This window comes from Meles meles, chromosome 20, assembly GCF_922984935.1.
Source record: "Meles meles chromosome 20, mMelMel3.1 paternal haplotype, whole genome shotgun sequence".
In the NCBI taxonomy this organism is placed as follows: Eukaryota; Metazoa; Chordata; class Mammalia; order Carnivora; family Mustelidae; genus Meles; species Meles meles.
In genome coordinates, this window is record NC_060085.1 from 26,505,947 (window position 1) to 26,530,604 (window position 24,658).

General features: G+C 41.3%; 1 protein-coding gene across 3 annotated transcripts in view; it reads right to left on the minus strand.

The window, feature by feature from the left end:
* DENND6A (DENN domain containing 6A) overlaps positions 1 to 358 on the minus strand; it is a 62,260-nt gene extending 61,902 nt beyond the window's left edge. For 2 of the 3 annotated variants that reach the window (XM_045991558.1, XM_045991557.1), the window contains exon 1: positions 48 to 358. In XM_045991558.1, the coding sequence (XP_045847514.1) occupies positions 48 to 287 (240 nt within the window). In that variant the 5' untranslated portion in view covers positions 288 to 358. The remainder of the gene's footprint in view (positions 1 to 47) is intronic. The other variant, XM_045991559.1, reaches the window with a different exon arrangement.
* Positions 359 to 24,658: the final 24,300 nt, after the last annotated feature.

Consider the following 24,658-nt stretch of genomic DNA (forward strand, 5'->3'; position numbering starts at 1 on the left):
AGAAGACCCGGACGAGGTGCCGGGGGCAAGGAGCGGCCGGGCCTCACCTCCACGGCTTGGCCCAGCTCCAGGTCGAAGCCCACCACACACACGCAGTGCAGCCAGGCCGAGAAGCCGTCCCAGCGCAGCAGGCCCCGGCCGCGGCCCTCATCCTCTTCGCTGTCCTCCGGCGTGCTTCCCGCCGCCACTACCACGGCCGGCGCCCTGTGGTCCTCGGCTGCCGCCAAGACCTCGTCCAACGGCCCGCGGGAGCCGGGCCCTGAGGCTGCCAGGCCCCGCAGAGCCATCCGCCGCCCCCTTGCTGTTCGCGCCGCCTCCACTGCGGACCGCGCAGCAGAGCGCTCCCGGTTCCGCGCAGGCGCAGCCGCCGCTACCGCAGCGGCAGCCGCCGGGGACTGACACTGCCGGGGCGGGGCCGGGGCCGGGGCCGGGGCGGGACTGGGGTCCACGTGATCCTGGGAGGCCGGCTCCGGGCTGGTGCACCTTACCACCGCGCAGACGTAGGGTCGTCTTGCTGGCGCTTGACTGTGTTCATGAAGCCAGCCCTGGTATCCTTGTCTTAAAGCTCTTCAAGAGTGGTTTATGAATCCTGATACCCTTCTTCGAATTCTAACGACCAGGGGAGGAGTTATTCTTGAAATGATACGTTCACAATTATAAGGTATTATTAAATTATTAAACATAGTGGTAACGGTGGCTAAAATTGAATACTTACTCCTTTCAGTTGATGCGCCAGCAAGTACTTTACAAATATTTACTCTATTGACTTTTCAAATCATGACCAGTAGGTAGACTTCATTCTTTTTACAGATAAGGAAATTGAGATGCTGAGAGGTTACATGACTAGCCCAACAAGTATTACAACTTTGATGACGGCTTTCAGTTCACTCTCTCCTCTGCTGATTCAGAGATCTGTGCCTTCACTTAGCTGTTCCTTTTCCACCAAGGTCCCACCCACCTTTCTTGGTCTGGTTGCCTGTGATTCACTCAACACTCACACATCTCCAGTGCTTTCTGAAACCAGGTTGGCCTCCACAGCAACCTGTAGATCACTGTAGACCAGTCTCTCTTACCAAGGGCCTAGTCTCAGGCAGCTTTGTGGCTGTGGTTGTTTAGATTTTATTTTTTTAAAGGATTTTATTTATTTATTTGACAGACAGAGATCACAAGTAGGCAGAGAGGCAGGCAGAGGAGGAGAAGGTGGGGGAAGCAGGCCCCCTGCTGAGCAGAGAGCCCTATATGGGGATCGATCCCAGGACCCTGAGATCATGACCTGAGCCGATGGTAGAGGCTTAATCTACTGAGCCACCCAGGCACCCCAAGAGTTTATTATTTTTTTTTTAAGATTTTACTTATTTAAATTTCAGAGAAATAGGACAGAGGCACAAACAGGAGAAGAGGCAGGCAGAGAGAGAAGCAGGCTCCCTGCCAAGCAAGGAGCCTGATGCAGAACTCCATCTCAGGACTCTGGGATTATGACCTGAGCTGAAGGTAGATGCTTAACCGACCGAGCCACCCAGGTGTCCCTAGATTTTATGTTTAAGTAATTTCTATATCCAAGGTGGGGCTGGAACTTACAACCCCAAGTTGCACACTCTACCAACTAAACCATCCAGGCACCCCAAAAGGCTTTGTATTCTCAGAGATCAGCACTGTGTTGAGCACCCAAGAGGCACTTGGTCTATTGAATTATTACTGATTATTGGTCCAGCGTAATACTACTGATTAGGATTTTATTCACCACATAATATGCAGAGTATAAACACCACGATGAAAGTAAATAGAAACACACACAAGAATACCCCAATAGAAAAATGAGTAAAAGACAATGGATAATAACTGACAATAAACAATTTTTTAAAGATTTTATTTATTTATTTGAGAGAGAGAATGAAAGAGTATGGGGGGGGAGGATCAGAGGGAGAAGACTCCTCACTGAGCAGGGAGCCCGATGCAGGGCTCGATCCCAGGACTCCAGGATCATGGCCTGAGCCGAAGGCAGTCGCTCAACCAACTGAGCCACCCAGGTGTCCCAACAATTTTTTTTTTAATTAGTTTTGGGTGGTTGGGTTATGGAAATTGGGGAAGGTATGTGCTATGGTGAGTGCTGTGAAGTGTGTAAACCTGGCGATTCACAGACCTGTACCCCTAGGGCTAATAATACATTATATGTTAATAATAAAAATAAATAAATAAATAAAAATCAGTTTTCATGCTTTTACACGCATTATCTTATCTAATCCTCATCACAACCCAAAAAGGCAGATCTCATCATTACTCCCATTTTTACAGGTAAAGATTCTGAGACTCCATGAGATGATGATGATGCACAGCCAACTGGTGGCCTAATGGATTTAAACCCAGATCTCTCTGAGTTAGCCTAGCTCCTAAGTATTTTGCTGCACTGACCAGTCAGATTTACCCCATTTGACAAACATTGTTCTGTATACATCCTTCAGGTTTTTATTTCGAGTGTTAGCATCAATATTTCAAGGAAAGGGTCAAGTATCATCAGACGTCAATAGTGATGTTTGCTAGAGACTATTTTTAGTACATCAGATGAACTAGGAACGGGATTAAAGTTAAAAGCCAAGTCTGTGGACAAAGCAATCTGCCCTCCTACTCTAGAGAGCCACTGTAGTTGAGAGAGAAAAACAATGTTCTGCATTTAAGTTAGTCTTTGATCCCATTGTTTGGAAAGAACAGTAGCCTTTACTATTAAAAACAGAATTAGGGCACCTGGGTGGCTCAGTTAGTTAAGCATCTGCCTTCAGCTCAGTTCATGATTCCAGGGTCCTGGGATCAACCCACACGGGGCTCCCTGCTCATTGGGGAGTCTGCTTCTCCCTCTCCCTCTACACCTCCCCACTGCTTGTGTGCTCTCTCTCTCTCTCTCTCTCTCTCTCACACACACACACACACACACACCACACACTCTCTCTCTCAAAAAATTAATAAATAAAATCTTTTAAAAAAAAAGAGTTAAAAAGAGTGCTGGACTAGAAGTTAGAAGTTCTGGATTCTAGTGCCAGCTCCATCCATAATCATGGTAGGCAAGCTGCTCTAAGACTCAGTTTCTGCACTGATGAAATAGGAATGCTCATTCCCAGCTTACTAATCTCATTGATTGTGGGGAAGAGCCAAGCTATCTCAATGCACGCCTTTTACTGGGTGCTACCTCATTATTAATAATTAATAAGCTTTAAACGCTGTTCCACAGGGGTGGCTCTTTGACATGTGGATACAGATTGTCATTCCCTGAAATGCTGTTGCATAATTTGAATTAAGAGTAATCTTGTGGTGTACCTGGGTGGATCAGATTGTTAAGTGTCTGCCTTAAGCTTGGGTCATGATCTCTAGTTCTTGGAACTGAGACCTGGGTCAGTCTCCCTGCTCAGTGGGATTCTGCTTCTTCCTCTCCCTCTGCCTCTCCCCCTGCTTGTGCTCTCTCTCTCTCTCAAATGAATAAATAAAATCTTTTTTTAAAAAGTAATTTTGCAAAATGTAGCACCACATTAAAATGAAAACAACACATTAAGAGGACTGTGAGGTTTTTTTTTTAAAGATTTTATTTATTTATTTGACAGAGAGAGAGATCACAGGGAGGCAGAGAGGCAGGCAGAGAGAGAGAGGGGGAAGCAGGCTCCCCACTGAGCAGAGAGCCCAATGCGGGGCTCAATCCCAGGACCCTGGGATCATGACGTGAACCAAAGGCAGAGGCTTTAACCCACTGAGCCACCCAGGCTCCCCAGGACTGTGAGTTTGATGAGCAAGAGAGCACACTAGGGCTCTAAATCATCTTAAAGATGGGGAAAAAATAATTTGGTTTACTTTGGTAAAAAACTAACAAACATCACTAAAATCCACAAAATCCACAACCATTAGAGGGTATTATGCTGAGCAAAATAAGTCAATCAGAGAAAGACAATTATCATATGACCTCCCTGATATGAGGAATTTGAGAAGCAGGGGTGGGGTTGTGAGGAGTAGGGAAGGAAAAAATGAAACAAGATGGGATCGGGAGGGAGACAAACCATAAGAGAGTCTTAATCTCACAAAACAAACTGAGGGTTGCTGGGGGTAGAGGGAGGTAGGGAGAGGGTGGTTGGGTTATGGACATCGGGGAGAGGATATGTGCTATGGTAAGTGCTGTGAAATACATAAGCCTGACGATTCACAGACCTGTACCCCTGGGGCAAATAATACATTATATGTGAATTAAAATAATTAATTTTTTTAAAAGGTAAAAAAAAAAAAAATCCACAACCACTAGGGCAACAGAAATTTCCTATTGCTTTTTTGTTTCTTTTCATCCTCAAAACTCTCACATTTGATCTTCGCATCAATTAAACCAGTTTCTATGGTTAATGCTTATATGGAGTCTAAGGGGAAAAGTGCTAATACTTCCTTCTTAAGGTTCTGCATTAGAACCTTTGATACTGAAAGGATCTTGGATCAGGTCATCTCTCCAAACTTCCCATCCTATTCGTGAATCTTCTGATGTTTGATTAGCCAGCTGCTAATGTTTGATTTGCCAACACCCTTTATTTAAGGTAAAGTCACTACCTTGCAAAGCTGCTATTTTCTGGATGTTCATAAGGGCTAGAAAATTCTTCCTTTTATGGAGACAAGATCAATCAGCCACTTTGTAATGTATACCCCTTGGTCTAAGTTGTGCTTGCTGAGATTACAAAGAAGGGTCCAATTTTTCTACATGATTGGCCTCCCACTTATTGAAAATAGTTATCCCATGTCCACATGCCTTCTAGTTTCCAGGGTAAACTACCCTAGTTCCTCCTACTATTCCTCAAAGGATATTGTTTGTAGACCATTCATCATCCTGTTGCCCAACTGGGGCATACTCCAACTTGTCGATATCACTCTTAAAATGCAGTGCCCGGGAGGAAACCCCATCCTCCAGGTGTGATCTGACCAGTGCAGAGTATACTCTGGGACTATTACCTTACTTGTCCCAGCCGCCAGCCTTCTATTAATGCTGGTTCAGATCACATTTGCTTCTTTTGGCAGGCAGGTCACATCGCTGGCTCAGGTTGCATTCACTGTCAACTAAAGCCCTGGGTCTTTTTTCTTATGAGGAGTACTAAAGTCAGAGTAGGCTGCTTTAGCCAAGGGTATGACTGGATACATGGCTCTGCTGCTCTTCTAATATTACCAACAATACTGAGCAGAAGATTAAAAACATTCCAAACTTCTCTATTCACCTCAACCAAACTCTTGGCATTTCAGTAATTTTTATAGCTTAAGAAAACAAAAGAATGGGGAAGCCTGGGTTGTGAGATTGAGCCCCACATGGGACTCTGCGCTGGGCAGGGAGCCTGCTTAAGATTCTCTCCCTCCCTGTCCCTCTGCCCCTTCCTATCTCCCGAAGGAAAAGGAGAAGGAAAGGAGGAGGAGGAGGAGGAGGAGGAGGAGGAGGGAGAGGAGGAGAAAGGGAATGAGAGAGGAAGGAAGAAAGACAGAGGTACGCTTCTTTAGATAATGATGTGAATTGCAATGCCAGATATCTGGACTTAATTTTACTGAAAGGGAGGGAGTCCAAGTGCCCTAGATACCCATCTATGTATGCAACCAGAGGACTTCCCTCTTGCTTTTGAGCTAAAATGCTACTGTAGCTGTTAGAGCATAACTATACTTGTGGTGGCAAGAAAATACACAGAGGCTCAAGTGCCAGTGTGTTATCAACAGAGAATGGGTTTTACTACCACACATCTCTAAGAGACAAAATGCTGAATGGCAAGTTTAGAAGAAAGAATCCAGGCAAAGAAGACAATAAAATACACTGTTGGATGCTTCCTAAGTAGTGTCAGTGAAAGCTTAAAAAAGAAACTGTGAAGAGCTTTGGGTTTTTGTCTTTACATTCCCAGGATCTCTTTGGTGCCTGGTACATGAGAGGTACTCAGTAAATATTTACTGAATGGATGATTATCCTTTAAAAATCTCTAGTCGCAGATCTCCTGTTTTATAGAGTTTTCCTTTTATGGTCAATTGTATGAACACATGAGTAGAATATAAAATATAAAAATGTTTCTTAAATGTAGTTCAGTCTTAGCTTATGAGAAATAAAGATAGTAACACCTTATATTTTTGAAGATTTGCTTTTCCAACTACCTGACCCAGTTTGTGCTGGGAGGCAGGTTTAGTAAGCCCAACTAGCAGTCAACATGCAAGACAGAAAAGGTAACCCGTCAAGTTCATGCTCTTTAATCAGAGGTGTGAGACCTTTACTCATAAATTATTTTGTCTAAATTTACACAAAATTCTAACAGGTATGCTTGCCTCGCTTCCCAGAGTAAGCAGCAAATAAGGACAGTGAGGAGGCTTGGGGCTGAGCATGAAGAAAGTAGAAAACAAAAGGCTATAGGTTAATGGAATGAAAGGAAAAGGAAAAAGGTATCAGAAGACAAGCATTTGGAAGGATACACAGTGAGCTGTTAATAGTAGTTGCCTTATGTGAAATAGGAATGGTGGGAAATACAAGTGCTGGTATATAGAAATAGGGAACTTTGCTTTCTATCTTACACAACTTTATTGTTTTAGTTAGAGAGGGCATATATTGCTTTTGTAACTAAACATTAAGAGACAATAAGAGTGTAATAGAGCTGCTTATAGAAGTGAAAAATTGGAAACCACGTAACTGTCCAAAAATAGGGGATTGGCTGAAAAATATCATATATCCATTCAACAGACTATGAAACAGTCATTTAAAATGTCATAGAAGAATATTATATAGCAGAAAAATGTTCAACATACATACTTTAAATAGAAAAGTAGAGAAAGGTAGATCACAAAATGAAATATTGTGAATGATTCTGCTTTAATGGACTATATGCAAAAAAAAAAAGACACTAGAGTTGATAAGAAATATCCTGATGTAGGAGAAATTTTCTGCTTGGAATTAAAATTTCCTTTTCTTCATCTGTGTAATATCTAGTATCTCTAAAGCTGAAAGCTTTTTTATAGGTATAATGAGAAATCAGCTAAAACAGCAGAGAAAGAAATTACAATGGTTTCACTAATATCTTTGTGGCAGAAACTGCTATGCCACTATGCTGATTAATTGTATGTGTCTACTTGATTGGGCCACAGACGTCCAGATTGTCCAGATCCTTTGGTTAAATATCATTCTGGGTGTGTCTATGAGGGCGTTTCCAGATGAGATTAACATTTGAAATAGTAGACTTGAGTAAAGCAGAGTGCCCTCCCCAGCGTGGGTGGGCCTCATCCAATCCTTTGGAGGCCTAAATACAACAAAAAAGGCTGAGTAAGGAAGAATTTGCTCTCTGCCTGTCTTTGAACTAGAGTGTTGGTCTTGTCCTGCCTTCTGACTCAGCCTGAACTGGAACTTACAACAACTCTCCTGGCTCTCAGGTCTTTGGGCTAGGACAGAAACTATACCATTGACTCTCCTGGGTCTCCAGCTTGCCATTGTACATTGTGGGACTTTTTAGCCCACTCAAGCACATGGGTCAAATGTATCTACCCACCCACCCAGGATATATCTCCATCCTATTGGTTCTGTTTCTCTGAAGACTAATATAGACTTTGGTACTGATAGTGGAGTGCTACTATAACAAATAGCTAAAACATGTGGAATGGCTTTAGAACTAGGTAATGGGTTGAGGCTAGAGGAGTTTGCATGTGCATAGAAATATGGCTGTTAGAGGGGAATGATTCTTGTGAGGACTCACAAAGAAGAGGAGAGCTGGAGAAGAAGCTTCTGCCTTTTTAGAGAATATGTAAATAATCATCAAGAGAATGTTAATAAAATATGGATGGTAAACATCTCAGAGGGAAATGAGGAACCTAGTATTGGACAACAGAGGAAAGGTGATCCTTCTTATAAAATGACAAAAAAAAAAAACCTTGGCTGAACTATATTTTAGTGTTTTGTGGAAGCTAAAACTTGCAAGCTACTGAGGAGATTTCTGAGCAAAGTATTTAAAAGGCAGTTTGGTTCCTCCTGACTGCTTGTAGTAAAATACAAGAGAGTAATGAATCAAAGAAGGAATTGTTAAGCAAAAATTAACCAGAACTTAAAGATTTGGAAAATTCTCAGCCTATTCATACTAGAGAGAGAGAGAGAGAGAGAGAGAGAACACTAGCATGTGACCAAACAACAATTTGATTAGTATGGATGTGAACCACAGACCTAATCAGTCACCCCAAAACAAAGGGAAGGAAGCCTATCAGACCTCTTAGCACTGACAGGGCTGGACCATAGAGTTCTGCAGGTGCAAACATGTGCTATTCTTTAAGACAAAGAGAGAATAACCACTGAGGTGATTCAGAGATCATCAGGACTGCCTCCTCAGTTTCAGTGTGTGTATGTGTTGGGGGGGGGGGTGATAATGGCTATTGTTTCAGTTCAGTACACCAGACAGCAGCCACCTGAAGTGTGGGGGAGTGCGACTCCCGCCTGGCAAAATTGTAGAATCAGGATTTCCACCGCATTGGGTCTGAAAGCAGAGCATCCAACAAAAAGGATTATTCTCAAGCCTCAAGATCTAATGTTATTTGCCTTACTGGGGGTTTTAGAATTACTTGGGATCTGACACCATTTTCTTCCAATTTCTCTCTTTTGGAAAGGGAATGTCTATCCTGTGCCTGTCCCACCATTGTGTTTTGGAAGCACATGACTTATCTAATTTTGTAGGTTCATAGCTAGAGAGGAATTTTATATCAGGATGAATCATATCTCACCCACCTCTGATTTAGATGATATATGAATGCATCTTTGAAATTTAGACTTTAGGATTGATGCTAGAATGAGCTAAGACTTTGGGGGCTACTAAGTTTGAATGAATGGATTTTGAATGCAAGAAGAACATGAATTGGGGGGGACAGGGTAGAATATGAATGTCTGTGTCTCTCCAAAATTCATATGTTGAAGGTCTAACTACCACTCTAATGGTATTTGGAGCTAGAAGACAATTAGGTTTAGATGAGGTTGTGAGGGTGGGACCTCATGGTGTGATAGTGTCCCTACAAGAAGAGAGCAGAGCTCTGTCTCTGTTCTGTGGGAACACCACACAGAGGGTCATCTGCAAGCCACGAAGAGAGCCCTCACCAGGAAACTAAATCATTCAGCACCTTGATCTTGGACTTCTCAGCCTTCAAAACTGAGAAACTGTGAAAAGTAAATATCTACTGTTTAAGCCACCCAGTCTATGACATTTTGTTATAGCAGCCCAAGCTGACTTACACAGCCACCCAGTAGTCATTATCCCCCAGTTCCTTAGTAGTGCAGCCTGGTTTAATTTGAAGCCTGGTTTAATTTAGCACAGCTAAAATGCTATTTTTCTCAGCTTCCATAGAAGATATATGTGACCATGTGAGAGATAAAATGTATGTAAAAGTGTTGATTGGGGCACTGGGTTATACTCTTTTTAAGCACACAGGAAAAAAAAGTGAATAAACACACCAAGGAGTTCTTGCCCTTTTGTACTCCTCTGTTTTCTCCAACAACCAACCTAGACATGAAGGCCAAAATTCTAGCAGCCATTCTGGGACAATGAAGAAAGTATCAAGAGACTCACATCCATAAGGCACCAAACCAATGGCAGCAACAACCTGTCTCTGGACTTCTTAAAAATTAACTCTTATGGGAGCACCAGGGTGGTTCAGTCAGTTCACCTCTTGATTTTGGCTCAGGTCATGATCTTAGGGTCATGAAATGAGCCCTGCCTTGGGCTCTGTGCTTAGCAGAGTCTGCTTGGGATTCTTTATCTCCCTCTCTGTCGGCCCCTTCCTCTCCATCTGCTCCTCCTTCACCACCGCTCTCAATCTTTCTCTTTAATAAAAAAAAAATTAACCTTTATCCATTTAAGCCACTGTAGTTAGAACTGTCACTTGCAACTAAATGTAATTCATAACTGACATAGGCAACTTTTGCATTAAAACTTTTACAGTGTACAAAACTACAACAGAAAACCCAAATGGGAACACCACATTGGCTTAGTTGGTTAAGTGTCTGCCTTTGGCTCAGGTCATGATCCCAGGGTTCTGGGATCAAGTCCCACATCAGGCTCCCTGCTCAGCGAGGAGGCTGCTTCTCCCTCTGCCTGCTGCTCCCCCTGCTTCTGCTTGCTTGCTCTGTCTCTCTCTGACAAATAAATAAATAAAATCTTTTTTAAAGAAAAGAAAAGAAAGCTCAAATTGTAGGTAGACTTAGAAACAAATTTATGTTTAGAGTTGACTTTTCAGTTAAGAGTTGACTTCTCAGTTAATTACTTTTATACAAAAACAGACTTAAAAGTAGTTTTGCAGAACTAGGATTTGATTTTTGTTAGTTTTTTGTGTGTGTGTGGTTTCCCGCTACGCCTACCTGTCCATCATCCATTGTACCTTCTTCTGCCTGAGAGTCCCCAGTTTTTCTCCAGGAAGCCACCCCACCATCATTCTCAGTCCATGAGATTCAGGAGGAGGTAAATGCTATCCTGAACTCCAATGTGGACACTCAACCCAGTCCTAGCCATGGATGAACAGGATGGATGAACATGGATGAACATGGATGAGGATGAACAGGTGCATCCTCATGCATGACCCAATCAAACGGTGCCACTTAACTCTGGAAGTCGTTCGACCTGTTCTGAAAGCGGCACTGTCCTAACACCAGGATTGCAGAGAGGATGGAATGTAAGCTTGGACCTGTTAGCAGCGTTATCACTATAAATGAAGAGCTGGACCCAGAATGGAGCCAACAGAGACAAAAACAAGAAATGCAGAGAGTGAGATTAAGTCCTAATGACATCATTCCACCCTGGATTCAGCCAAGTCTGACCTTTTCAGATGCATGAGTCAAGTATATTTTCTTTCTTGGTTGAACCAGTATGAGCTACATCATCTGACATTTGCAGCTATGAGAGTCCTAACTAATATAGTTACACATGGTAAATAATCCTGAATCATTATATTAGCCTTTTACCAACCACATCAAATGTTCATATGAAATCTTCCCTGAGAGTTTATTTACCAAAAAAGCAGTATTATGCTAGCATAATACATTGATACTAGGTTTTCATATTATAAAATAACCTACAGATTTTTTTAAAGATTTTTTTTATTCATACAGAGAAAGGGAGAGAGAGAGCACAAGCAGCAAGAGGGACAGAGAGAGAGGGAGAAGGCAAAGCAGACTCCCTCCTAAGCAGAGAGCCCGATGAGGCTCCATCCAAGGACCCTGGGATCATGACCTGAGCTGAAGGCAGATGCTTAAGTGACTGAGTCATCCAGGCAGCCCTCTAGGACCTTACAATTTAACAGAGCAGACAAATCATTAATGCTAATAACAGTATACAACATTCTCTGAAAATTAGAGAACAATAAGAAATAATATCTAAGGGAGGTTAAAAAATTCTATAATATTATTATAGACACTGGAGTTCTTAGAGATCCAACAATTCTTTCAACACATGGTTGGGGAAACTGGAACTCAAAGAGCCAGTGACTTAGTTCCCATGGCAAAATCCTGCTAGAAGCCAGACCTCCTTAGACACAGTCCAACATTCTTTCTTACTACCCCACCCTACCTCTGTTAGGAGAACAGCAAAATACTAAGAAGTTTCTCCAACTATAATTTTTCTTCTGTGTAACCCAAAGAGGAGAATCTCAAAGCCCACACTAAAATAAGTTTGATTCTCTTTTTATCATTTACAGAGGCAAAATAGTAAGGCTGTGCCTCAGTTACCAGCATTTGCCTTCAGTTTCTGTCGTGGTTTTTCTCCCGGTGACTTTTGTTTATTAGACTAACCTTGAATGTGTAGCATTCCTGCCCAGAAAACAATCTCTAACAGTTTATTTCGAACATGTTTGTTATCTTCTGTATTCTGGGCAAACTAATGGAGTCTGATAACCCATACTAAAGGAGTTACCTAAGTTAAACTTAACCCAGAAACTCTTCCTGGCTAACTTCCCAGCCAGGCAGTACCAGACTGCATAAAATACTAGGACACTGCGAATGCTAATTCTGTTGCAAGAGTTGTGTCTAAGAAAGGTAAAGGAAATGCAATGATTCCAAACTGGGACTGCTATTCCTAGGCACCCAAGAATTTACGAAGAAAACTAGTTCTCATTAGAAATAATTGCTATGAAGTATGTATTGTTGTGGTGTCACTGAGACGGGAACCCCCTATGAATAATTTGAGAAAGTGGATTAACAAATTTGTTTCAAAGAAGACAAAGTCAGAGGATTCATTCCCTGATTACAAACCTTGCTGTAGGGCAACAGTTTTGAAAACAGTGTAGTACTAGCTTAAAGACAGATGTATAGACCAACAGAATGGAATAGAGATCCTTGAAATAAACCATTGCATATATGGTCAAATGATTTTTCAACAAGGGCACCGAGATCATTCCATAAGGAAAGGATGGTCTTCTCAACAAATGGTGCTGGAAAAATTGGATACCCATATGTAAAAGGATGAAGGTGGACCCTTATTTTACATCATATACAAAAATACAGTTGACCCTTGAATAACACAGTTTTGAACTACATAGGTCCATGTATGTGTGGATTTTTTTTTATAAATACAGTACAGTACTGTAAATGTATTTTCCTTAAGATTTTCTTTTTTTTTTAAGATTTTTTTTATTTGACAGACAGAGATCACAAGTAGGCAGAGAGGCAGGCAAAGAGAGAGGGAAAAGCAGGCTCCCTGTTGAGCAGAGACCCCAATGTGGGCTCCATCCCAGGACCCTGAGATCCTGACCTGAGCCGAAGGCAGAGGCTTAACCCACTGAGCCACCCAGGCGCCCTTAAGATTTTCTTAATAACATTTCCTTTTCTCTAGCTGACTTTAAGATTATAGTATATAATACATACGACATACAAAATGTGTGTTGATCAACTATTTATGTTATTGGTAAAGCTTCTAGTCAACTGTAGGCTATTAGTAGATAGTTTGGGGGGATTCAGAAGTTATATGTGGATTTTCAACTGTGTGGGGCATTGGTGCCGCTAACCCCTATGTTGTTCAAAAGTCAACTGTAACTCAAGCTGGATCAAAGACTTTAACTTAGGTGCTAAACCTACAAAACTCTTAGGAGAAAACATAGGAAAAAGGCCTCACAACACTGTATTTGGCAATGACTTCTTGGATATGACATCAGAAGTACAGGCAACAAAAGAAAAAATAAGTAAATTGGACTTCATCAAAATCGAGGACTTCTGTGCATCAAAGGACACCATCTACAGAGTGAAAAGGCAACCCATAGAGTGGGAGAAAATGTTTGCAAATCGTTTATCTGATGCGAGATTAATATCTAAGAATTAATATGGAAAGAACTCCTACAACTCGAACAACAACAAAAACAACACAATTCAAAAATGGGTGAAAGACTTGAATAGACATTTCTTCAAATAAGATATACAGATAGGATAAGCACATGAAAAGATGCCCCTAAACACTAATAATGAAGGGAATGGAAATAAAAGACACAGTGAGAAACCACTTCACACTCATTAGGTTAGCTATCATCAAAAACAAACAAAACCCAGAAAGTAACAAGTATTAGTTTTGGAATCCTTGTTCACTTCTAGTGGGACTGTAAAATGATACAGCCACTATAGAAAACAGTATAGAAATTTCTCAAAAAAATGAAAAGAATTACCATAATCCATAATCCATACATAGTCCAGCAATCCCACTTCTGGGTATATACTGCTCAAAAGAATTGAGAGTAGGGACTCAATTGAATATTTGTATGTCAGTGTTTGTAGCAGCGTTATTCACAATAGCCACAATGTGGAAGCAAACCAAATGTCCATCTGTATGTAAATGGATAAACAAATATACAGACATATATATATACACAATGAAATATTATTTAGCCTTAAAAGAATAAAATTCTGACACATTTTACAACATAGATGAACCTTGAAGATATTATGCAAAGTGAAATTAAGCTAGACAAAAAAAGCAATGATTGTATGACTTCACTTAATAGGAGGTGCCTAGACTTGTAGAGACTGGGAGGAGGAGGGAATGGGAAGTTATTGTTCAATGGGTACAAAGTTTCATTTTGTGATGCTGTAAAAGTTCTAGAGACGGATAGTGGTAATGGTTGCACAGCAATGTGAGTGGACTTAATGGCATTGAACTGTATGCTTAAAAATGGTTAAAAGGGTAAATTTTATGTTACATGTATTTTACCACAAGAGAAGAACTTTGGGCTTTATAGGCACATAAGTACACTGAAAATAATTTTTAAGAGCCAGACTTGCTAACTGGTAGGATTTTTTCTTTCTTTCCCTCTTTTTTTGTTTTTGTTTTTTTGGTCAAGCTTAAATAGGTTCTTTGGAATTTCATTCATTCATTTTCAGTATATGCTTTGAAGTTCCATCCATAAATACTCATTGACAACTTGCTGAGGTTACAAAGATGAATAAAGCAGACATTGTTGTAGTCACAGCAAGCTTACAGTTTATCGGGGGAAACAGATAAAAAGAAAGTACACAAATGACTAAGACAGTGATGAGCTGGAACACCTGGGTGGCTTAGTTGGTTAAGCATCTACCTTCGTCATGATCCCAGGGCCCAGGGATGAGCCCCACATCGGGGCTCTCGGGCTCAGAGGGGAGCCTGCTTCTCCTTCTTCCCCTTGCTGGTGCTCTCTCTCTATCTCTCTCTTTCTCAAATAAATAAATAAATAAAATCTTTTAAAAAAATAATGATGAATTATGTTAAGTATGAAGAAGTAAACATCAACGGGAAGGTGCAGATTATTGGGAGTGGGGAAAGACTCACTTTAGATGGATTTGATAGATGGTGTATTTGTCTACTAGTGCTGAGTGATGCAATGAAAGTTAAATATTTGGTCTGTGTCCCTAGTTTCTGGCACACTGCTCCTAAAACCCTTGGAATCTCTAGCATGATAAGAGTGTCTTTTGTATGCTAATGAGATGACTGGTGGCCGGGGTCCCTAGATAGCTTCAGGATAGGGGTTGGTTGCCAGAAAGACCAAGGCATGACTAGAGGGTCGGAACTTTCAGCCCTGCTCACAGAAAGAAGACTGTATTGAATTAGTCACCAATGGCCAGTGATTTAATCAACCATGCCTCCATAATGAGACCTCCATAAAACCCCATAAATGATGGGATTTGGAGAGCTTCTTGGTTGGTGAACACATGGACATACTGAGAATCTGTACCTTTTCCTCATACTTTGCCCTAGGCCTGTCTTCCATGTGACTGTTTCTGTGTTGTATCTTTTATGGCTAATGAGGAAGAGTAAATAAAGTGTTTCATTGAGTTCTGTGATATGTTCCAGCAAATTATCAAACTTGAGGAGAGTGTTGTAGGAACCCCTGATTTTTAGCCAGTTAGTCAGAAGTACAGGTGTACAACCCAGGACTTCCAAATGACATCTGAAGAGGGGGCAGTCTTTTTTTTTTAACTATTTATTTATTTATTATTTTTTAATTTTTTAATAAACATATAATGTATCATTAGCCCCAGGGGTACAGGTCTGTGAATCGCCGGGTTTACACACTTCACAGCACTCACCATAGCACATACCCTCCATAACCCAACCACCCTCTCCCTACCCCTCTCCCCCCGGCCCCCCTCAGTTTGTTTTGTGACATTAAGAGTCTCTTATGGTGTGTCTTACGGGACTAAGGGCCCCCAGGGATCTGTTGCTAACTCTAGGTAGATAGTGTCAAAACTGAATTGTTGAACACCCATTTGGTGTCTGGAGAGTTAGAAAACTGGCTGGTGTGAGGGAAAAAAACCCTATGCATTCGGTATTAGAAATATTGTGAGTAAAACGAGTTTGGAAGTTGCCATGACAAAATACCGTAGATCAGGTAGCGTAAAAACAGAAATTTATTTTCTCACAGTTCTAGAGGCCAGAAATCCAAGATTAAGATGCTATCAGGGTTGGTATCTGTTGAGAGCTCTCTTCCTGGCCTGTAGACAGCTGCCTTCTTGCCGTGTTTCAAGTGGCTTTTCTGTATTTGTAATCCTATAAGGATGCCGACCGGTCCTATGGGATTAGGACCCCCACACTTATGACCTCATTTAACCATAATTACCTCTCTAAACAACCCTATCACCAAATACAGTCACATTAGGTTTAGCACTTCAACTATGAATTGGGCCAGGAATTAGGGTGCACAATTCAGTCTCTAACAGATGGGTGATCAGAAAAGGCCTTTCAGGGGCGCCTGGATGGCTCAGTGGGCTAAAGCCTTTGCCTTCAGCTCAGGTCTTGATCTCAGGGTCCTGGAATCGGGCCCCACATTGGGCTCTCTGCTCAGCAGGAGCCTGCTTCCCTTTCTCTCTCTGACTGCCTCTCTGCCTCCTTGTGATCTCTCTCTCTCTCTATCAAATAAATAAAAAAAAATCTTTTTAAAAATTTTAATAAAAAGAAAGAAAGAAAGAAAAGGCCTTTCAGGGAGTTGACATTTCCACTGAGACCTAAAGGCTATAGGAGCTTGTTACAGGATGAGCCAGAGGAAGAAGAAGAAGAAACATATGGAGAAGTATAATGTGCGTTTGTTATGCTGTTGGAGAATACTCAGTTATGATGCAGAGGAAAACAGAAAACACAGGAGAGATGAAACTCAAAAGATGTGTTAAATATAGAGACGTAGCTACTGGGTAAAGCCCATGTGTGTTAAATGTAGATAGAAAGAAATTTAAGGACCTTGTGTAATATTTGAGAGGCACTAAATATATAGGAGGCACCTAAGCACTAAATAATCATGACAAATTAAATATATATGAGATAATTAATGTCCAGGATACACTAAATATACATGAGTACTTAGTATTTAGGAGGTCATAATCCAGTCACTCGTTAGTAATAACTATTTTGGTCCGTGCGTCTTCTGCCCAAAACACATAAACTCATGGCTCGAGTAAAACCCATAGCATTTAGCAGGTTAATTGGCAAGCTATAGCTACTGGCAAGCTGTGCTGGGCCCCATGTCTTCCTGGTAGGGCAAAGGTAGGTCATCGGGCTAGGACACTTTCTGTTTGTAGGTTCCCTTGCTTGAACTTCAACTCTGATCCATCAGCAGAGAAGGCTGAGGCAGCAGAGAGATGTAGGATATACAAACATTACATAACCCCCGATTTAAGTAGCATGATCTTTCACTTCTCTTGCACTCTTTCCTAATAGTGTGTTAACCTATCCCGCCCTCCCCCCATCCAAACCGCACCATCTCTTCTGCCTTGCTTTGCTCTGTGTATTTTAAGTAAATAAACTGTGTGACTCAAGCATTTCAATTTGATCTGTGAGGGTTTCTGTTCTATAATTTTTGGGATACCCTGCCTGATGGTATAATTGATGTTTACCATTGCCATCTAGGTAATTTCCTGTACAACAAAAGCCCTTAAAATGGCAAAAGCTCAGGGCTGCCTGGGTGGCTCAGTCACTTAAGCATCTGCCTTCAGCTTAGGTCCTGGGATCCAGCCCCACATTGGGCTCTCTGCTCAGTGGGGAGTCTGCTTCTCCCTCTTCCTCCAGCTCTGCCTTCTAGACTTGTGCTCTCTCTCTCTCATAAATAAATAAAATCTTTTTTTTTTTTTAAAGGGGAAAATCCCAATGTGTTCTAGAACTGCACTTCCCAACATAGTGGCCACTACCCATATGTAGCTATTTAAATTTAAAATAACTAAAGTTAAATAAAATTTATTTATATTTTTAAAGATTTTTATTTATTTGAGAGAGAGAACATGTGCGTGCAAGCAAGGGCGAGGAGTAGAAGGAGAGGAAGAAGCAGAGCAGACTCTTTGCTGAGCAGAGAGCCCGATGCGGGGCTTGATCCCAGGACCTGAGATCATGACCTGAGCTGAAGGCAGATACTTAACCCACTGAGCCACCCAGGAGCAACCTCCAATTAAGTAAAATTTAAAATTCATTTCCTCAGTTGTACTAGCCGTATTTCAAGTGCTTGATAGCTACATGTAGTTGGTGGACACCAATGACAACTGGACATTGCAGAAGAACATTTCTGTTATTGTAGAATGCTCTGTTGAGCAGGGACATTTTAGAAACTTAGAGGGGCCTGTGAGGTCAGAGGGTAATGATGAGGAAGGTGGCCAAAGATGAGTTTGTGGGAGAAGGATGTGTCAACATTGTGCAGGGGACTTACGGATCATGTTAGATTTTGAACTGTGGTCAAAGTACAATATACATAATTTTATTTATACTTTCAGATGATTCCTTCTGGTTATTGGCTGGATAATGGATTAGAAGATGTACAGAAAAGAGTAAGCATAGCTAGCCTGCTATCTTTCGAAAGTCTGGCTTACAAGATTGGTTCTTGACTCATGTTTGGCAATTCAGATTTTGGAAGTGTTCCTACCACCCAACTGGTAAGAATGGCTCATTTTGCTTAAAGTGTACAAAAATGTGCATTATGCTGAACACCTGCTGTCCTTTGAGGCTCTGGAATCTGTACCTTCTAGGCAGAGGATGCCTATGTGACTAGCCCCCAATAAAATCCTTGGTCACTGAGTTTTGGTTTTTTTTTTTAAGATTATTTATTTATTTATTTGACAGATAGAGATCACAAGTAGGCAGAGAGGCAGGCAGAGAGAGAGGGGGAAGCAGGTTCCCCACTGACCAGAGAGCCCGACGTGGGGCTCGATCCCAGGACCCTGAGATCATTGGTCACTGAGTTTTAAACAAGCTTCCCTGATTTACAACATTTCACATGTGCTGTCATAACCCATTGCGGGGGGCATTAAGTATATCCTGTGTGATCGCAGTGAGAGAAGACTCTTAGAAGCTTGAGCCTGCTTTCCCTTGCACTTTGCCCCATGTGCGTTTTTCCTTTTGCAGACTTTGCTTTGAATTCTTTCACTGTAATAAATCATAGATAGCCACAGTATGACGATATTCTGAGCCCTGTGAGTCTTCCTAGCAGATCACTGAACATGGGGGAGGTAGTCTTGGGGATCCCTAACTCAGAGGAGGAAGAGACAATAATGAAGGGGAAAAACCATTTAAGTAGCAATTTCAGTCATCCATCCAGGTGAGATATAATGATGACTTAGACTGGATTGGTGGCAATTAAGATGGAGAGAAATCAAAATTTTCAAAATATTATCTTCATTGCAGAAATACAGCCTTAAAGAGGGAATCCTCAGCTGATAATGTGTTGAGAAATTTAGTTCTTTCTCCCAAGTTCCCCCACTTCTTTCTGGTTTTTTTTGTGTTTTTTTTTTTACTTTTTTATTTATTTGAGAGAGAGAGAAAGAGACAGCACGAGAGCAGGGTGAAGGGCCGAGGGAGAGGCAGACTCCCCACTGAGCAGGAAGCCCGATGACACGGGGCTCAATCCCAGGACTCTAGGATCATGACCTGAGCCAAAGGCAGACGTTTAACCAACTGAGTCACCGAGGCACCCTCTTTCTGTGTTTTAACTTGGAATCAATTTACTAAGTTTGTGTGTATCTGCCTATAACTTTCAGAGGGTGAAACCAGCTATATGTAACTCATGCATCATCTTCATTATCCATATCCACCAAAACGTGTGAGTTTTTCCCTTTAGATGATTTTCATTTCTGTCCCTTCTGTCTCTGTTTTCCCATTGCTGATCCTACCATTTTATCTCTTAAGTTTATATTAATGCATCAGTTTAGAAAGTCAGTCTTCCAGATATCAGGTTCACCCACATAATCTAATCTTTCTTAATCACCAATCCCTTCCTATCCTCATTACATTAAATTCTTTTACCTCAGTTTCACAACTCTCCCATAATCTATCCCCACCCTCTCTGGCTTAACTGCCGATCTAGATCCTCTCTGACACTTGTCCTCTCCTCAGGGCTCCACTGACCCAATGTGCTCATTCCTAGTCCAAGGCTTTAGTCAGGCACTTTCTCTGCTCTCTCCTTATCTCTTTCTGAGTTATTCAAGCTCCCTTTATTCATAAAGCCTTCTGTGATTGGCCCAGCCCCAACTGTACTCCTTATTCCCTCTCAGCCAAAACATTTAGAGTAGGTACCACATAACTTAGAATGTATGCATGTATCAGTTAGGACTTTTATGTTTGGAATTGACAAAAAACCCAATTCAAGTGGATTTATTAAGCAATAAAAGAAAATTTAGTAATTCATGTAACTTAAATTTCAGAGTATATCTTCCTTTATTGGAGCTCTATCCAAAGGTTCCACAATATTATCAGGATTTTGGGGTTCTATCTCCCATTATGTTGGCTTTATTTTTGATCTTTATGTGATTTCCCTCCTCCTCCCCAACACACCTCAAACCTCCAACTTTACATCCTCCCAGGTTCAAGTTCAATGGAAAAATAGCATTTCTTCTGGAAATTTTCAAGCAACTCTCTGGAATTTACCTTTTTTATCTTGAACTGGTTATACCCATGCCAGGACCAACACTGTGGTAAATAGAATTCTGGGTGGCAGTTGGTCAGACCTAGGTCACATGCTCCACTCTCAGAATTGGAAGTAGAGCCCTGTCTGAGTCAAGTGGACTCAGAACAAAATAGGGAGAGTTTCTAAAGGAAAATTAAGATATGGTTATCAGAAAAAGGGATACTGAGAGGCAAAAACAACAATTATGATCACCATAATTCGTTACCTTCTGAACTTCTTCATAATATGCAGATTTGTTTTGTTTGATATGATTTGTTTTTCTAAACCAAATTAAATTTGGCACTGGCTTCACCTGCCTGGCTAATATTGATGACCAATCTTCAGGTGCCCCTCCCCACGTGAACATATATAAATCCTGGAAATTATGGAATTCAGGAAAATTGAACCAGATATTTGGCCTTGGTTCATCATGATAGCTTGGAGATATTCACCATCCTCATTTTCCATTTGACTATAAGAAGCTCTACTGAGGTCATCTGGTCTTTCTAGACCACTGGGATTTTTACTGCAGAGCCCAAGGCTAAACTGCATAGTGTTGAGGTATCTATACTCCTCTTCAGTGGTTTTACCCCTCCCTGGACAGTACTGGGATCAAAACTCACGTCTCTAGTAGTCATATGCTTATATAGTCTCTTAGAGTAATTGCTACAGTTTTACATAAGTAATACTTTCCTTCCAGGCTAAACTCTTTGTTTATAGTTTATGTTTTGTGTGCCTTACTTTGCTGACCATAGAGAACTATAAATACTTGTTGATCTGTACAAAAAGGAGACTATATAGTTTCTACTTGAGAGAATTTGCAACTGGCCTAGGAAGTACAACCCAGAAGACACCCAGATAGGACCACAAATCAAGGAAGAGTATAAGAGAGGCGCACCTGGGTGGCTCAATTGCTTGGGCAAACAACACTCAGTTTCTGCTCAGGTCATGGATCCATGGATTGTGTGAGATCAAGCTCTGCTCTGCAGGGAGTCTGCTTGGATTCTCTCCCTCTGCCCCTCCACCAACACATGCATGCACCCATACTATCTTGCATTCTTTCTCTCACTCCTGAATAAATAAATAGATCTTAAAAGAGAGAGAGAGAGAGAGAGAGAGAATTAGAAAACAACAAAAGGAAGCACTATAGGGGCCCTAAGAGGATGAGATGAGATCTCGCTGAGGGTTTAGAAAAGGTTACATAAAAAGAAAATCATTAAAGAATGCCCTTGAAGGGGCACCTGGGTGGCTCAGTGGGTTAAAGCCTCTGCCTTCGGCTCAGGTCATGATCTCAGGGTCCTGGGATCGAGCCCCGCATCGGGCTCTCTGCTCAGCAGGAAGCCTGCTCCCTCTCTCTCTGCCTGCCTCTCTGCTTGCTTGTGATCTCTGTCTGTCAAATAAATAAAATATTAAAAAAAAAAAAAAAGAATGCCCTTGAAGTCTTGAATCCTTTTGAGAGAGAAAGGAGACTTTAGTTTTTTATTTCCTAATTTTTTGAAAGAAGGACTTTTTAATCTAAAAAAAAAAAAACACTGTTGGGGTAGATGCAGAAATCTGGAATACAAATTATTCTCTCTTTCTCTCTCCAGGTCCCTCTTCATTAAGATTCAGACTTCATTTAAATTTAATTTGTAAGAGGTGTCATTTTTATTAATTTAACATTTAATATATATTAATGTGGGTTAAAACTGTGTAATTTAATTTCATAATAGTTAAGCAACTAGTACTACCATTCTTTCACCCACTCTATTTGACCTTCAAGTCACTGGTAGGAACCTTGATATTGTCTGTAGGGATTAGGAGGTAGACCAGCAAACTGCAGGCACCAGGTGCCTATTTGAGCACTTGTCTCTGACCCTTAGCTCCCAGGCCCTGGAGAACAGGATAGTGTTCAGGTATATATCACTAACTGGCAAGTAATATATTTGCCATTCCCCCTGCTTTGCCCAGACACTTTTCCAAAAGGATTGACTATGAAACTAGCTGGCTTGATATAAGATACTAGTGAAGAGAAGCATGGTGACTTAAAGCATCAGACACAAGAAAAGCATTCTATTTTATTACATAAGAAAATACCAAGGAGTAGAGAAATAAACATTAAGTTGTTTGATAGGAACATCCACATTTCTTTTGACTACTAGTAACTGATAACCAATAAAAAATGAAATTCTGGAATGCTATTTGCATACTTCAAAAAAGAGGTGCCAGAATAGCATTTGTGTGAGATCTCTTACAGAATGGCACTAACAATAGGGTCATTACTGCATTTCAAATAACCCATTGCAGGACTGGATGAGAGTGGAGTCAAAGCTAGAAAGAGAATTCAATGTGGAGAAGGGGAGCTAGTATAGTCGGAAACTGCATTTATTTCTGCCACTGAGAGTTCTCTGATTGTTCTTTGATGGTTATTATATATCAGATGTTGGTAGAGAAAGTGATTTGCACTTCCCCTAAAGTCAGATTTAACAGATGTAAGGTGGGGGAGGGCGGGAATCTGCATTTTTAACAAAGGCTCTCGGTTATTGAAATGTAGGTGATCTGAGAATTTTACCTTGAGAAACACCGCACATTCAGAGCAGTCCATGCTTCAGATCTTCTATACAGAAAGTCAGGTGTGGACAGCTCTCTAGTTGGAGAGAGTGGTTAGAGAGACTCATCCAGAAAGTTTGTTTAGAAACAAAACAAATAACAACAACAACAACAAAATAGAAAACAGACACCTGGGACATGTAGGTGGTTCAGTCGTTAAGTGTCTGCCTTCAGCTCAGGCCATAATCCCAGGGTCCTGGGTTGGGCTACCTCCTCAACGCGAAGTCTGCTTCTCCCTCTCCCACTCCTCCTGCTTGTGTTCCCTCTCTTGCTTTCTCTCTCTGTCAAGTAAATACATAAAAATCTTTAAAATAAAAAAGAAAGAAAGAAAGAAAACAAACATCCCATATGTTTTAATTTATTTACTTGTCAGAGAGAGAGCGTGTGCGCAAGCCCAAGCAAGGGGAGAGGCGGGCAGAGGGAGAAGCAGGATCCCTACTGAGCAAGGAGCCCGTGTAGAACTCAATCCCAGGACCCTGGGATCATGAGCCAAAGGTAGACACTTAACGACTGAGCCACTCAGACATCCTTCCTGTATGTTTATTTAAGGTGATGGGGGGCTTTTAAAAGATACTGATGCAGGCATTAGTTAAGGAATGCTTAAGGATAGTGCTTCTTAAACTTTAATGCGCACATAGATTAGCAGAGATCTTGTTAAAATGTGAATTCTAATTCATTGGGGCTGGGTAGGTCCTGAGGATTCTGAGGATTCTGTACTTCTAACGAGCACCCAAGTAATGCCAATACTGATGGTCCCAGGACTGCCCTTTCCCATTTTAACCAGAAGTGAGGTTATGTAATAGAGACAGACCTGGTCAGAAATTGCATGTGAAGTGAAAAAGTAAGACATGAAACACAGCCAAGGTCTGAAGAGAACTTAATCCAAAGGTTAAACAAATTAGAATCATGAAAGAGGAGGGAGCTGGATAAGAGTGGCTCACCAAGGCTTTTTTTGCCACATGGAGCATGTTTTATGTGTACTTGAAAAGAGGGTGGTCTTTGATAGGGTTGCAGGCCACGACTTATCAGCCTATACCCCTCAAAAATTCAGCTGAGTTTCTTCTTTTTTTTTTTTTAAGATTTTATTTATTTGACAGACAGAGATCACAAATAGGCAGAGAGGCAGGCAGATGGAGGGGAAGGGAAGCAGGCTCCCTGCTGAGCAGAGAACCTGATGCGGGGGCTCAATCCCAGGACCCTGGAACCATGACCTGAGCCGAAGGCAAAGGCTTTAACCCACTGAGCCACCCAGGTGCCCCTCAGCCGAGTTCCTTAAAGAAACTCATTTTTGTCTCTGGTTAACAAACTCACCTTGCACAAGCTAGAAAATGCTACTTTGCAACAAAGGATAACTGATCATGGCCAAAGGTTCATAAACCAATATCTTACATTGTTCTTCCTGAAAATCTTGGATGGTTCCCCACTGTTAGGGACAAATCTAGCCTTCTGAGGTTTAAGTTTCATTTTCTCTGCATTCTGCCCCAACCATGCATTTCCAGCCTTATCTCTCACCAATATTCAGTTTTCTCATGTACTTTTAGCGCAGGTTACACCCTCCTCTAGAGTATTTCCTATTTGTAGGCCTCTTACTAGTCAGTTCTTTGCTGGAATGCCTTTTTCCTAATCTGTCTTCAAAGCCAAGTTTAAACTTAATGATGATGATGATGATATTTCAACAATCTATATTTACTTAGTCTTTACTGTTTGGTAGACACTCTAT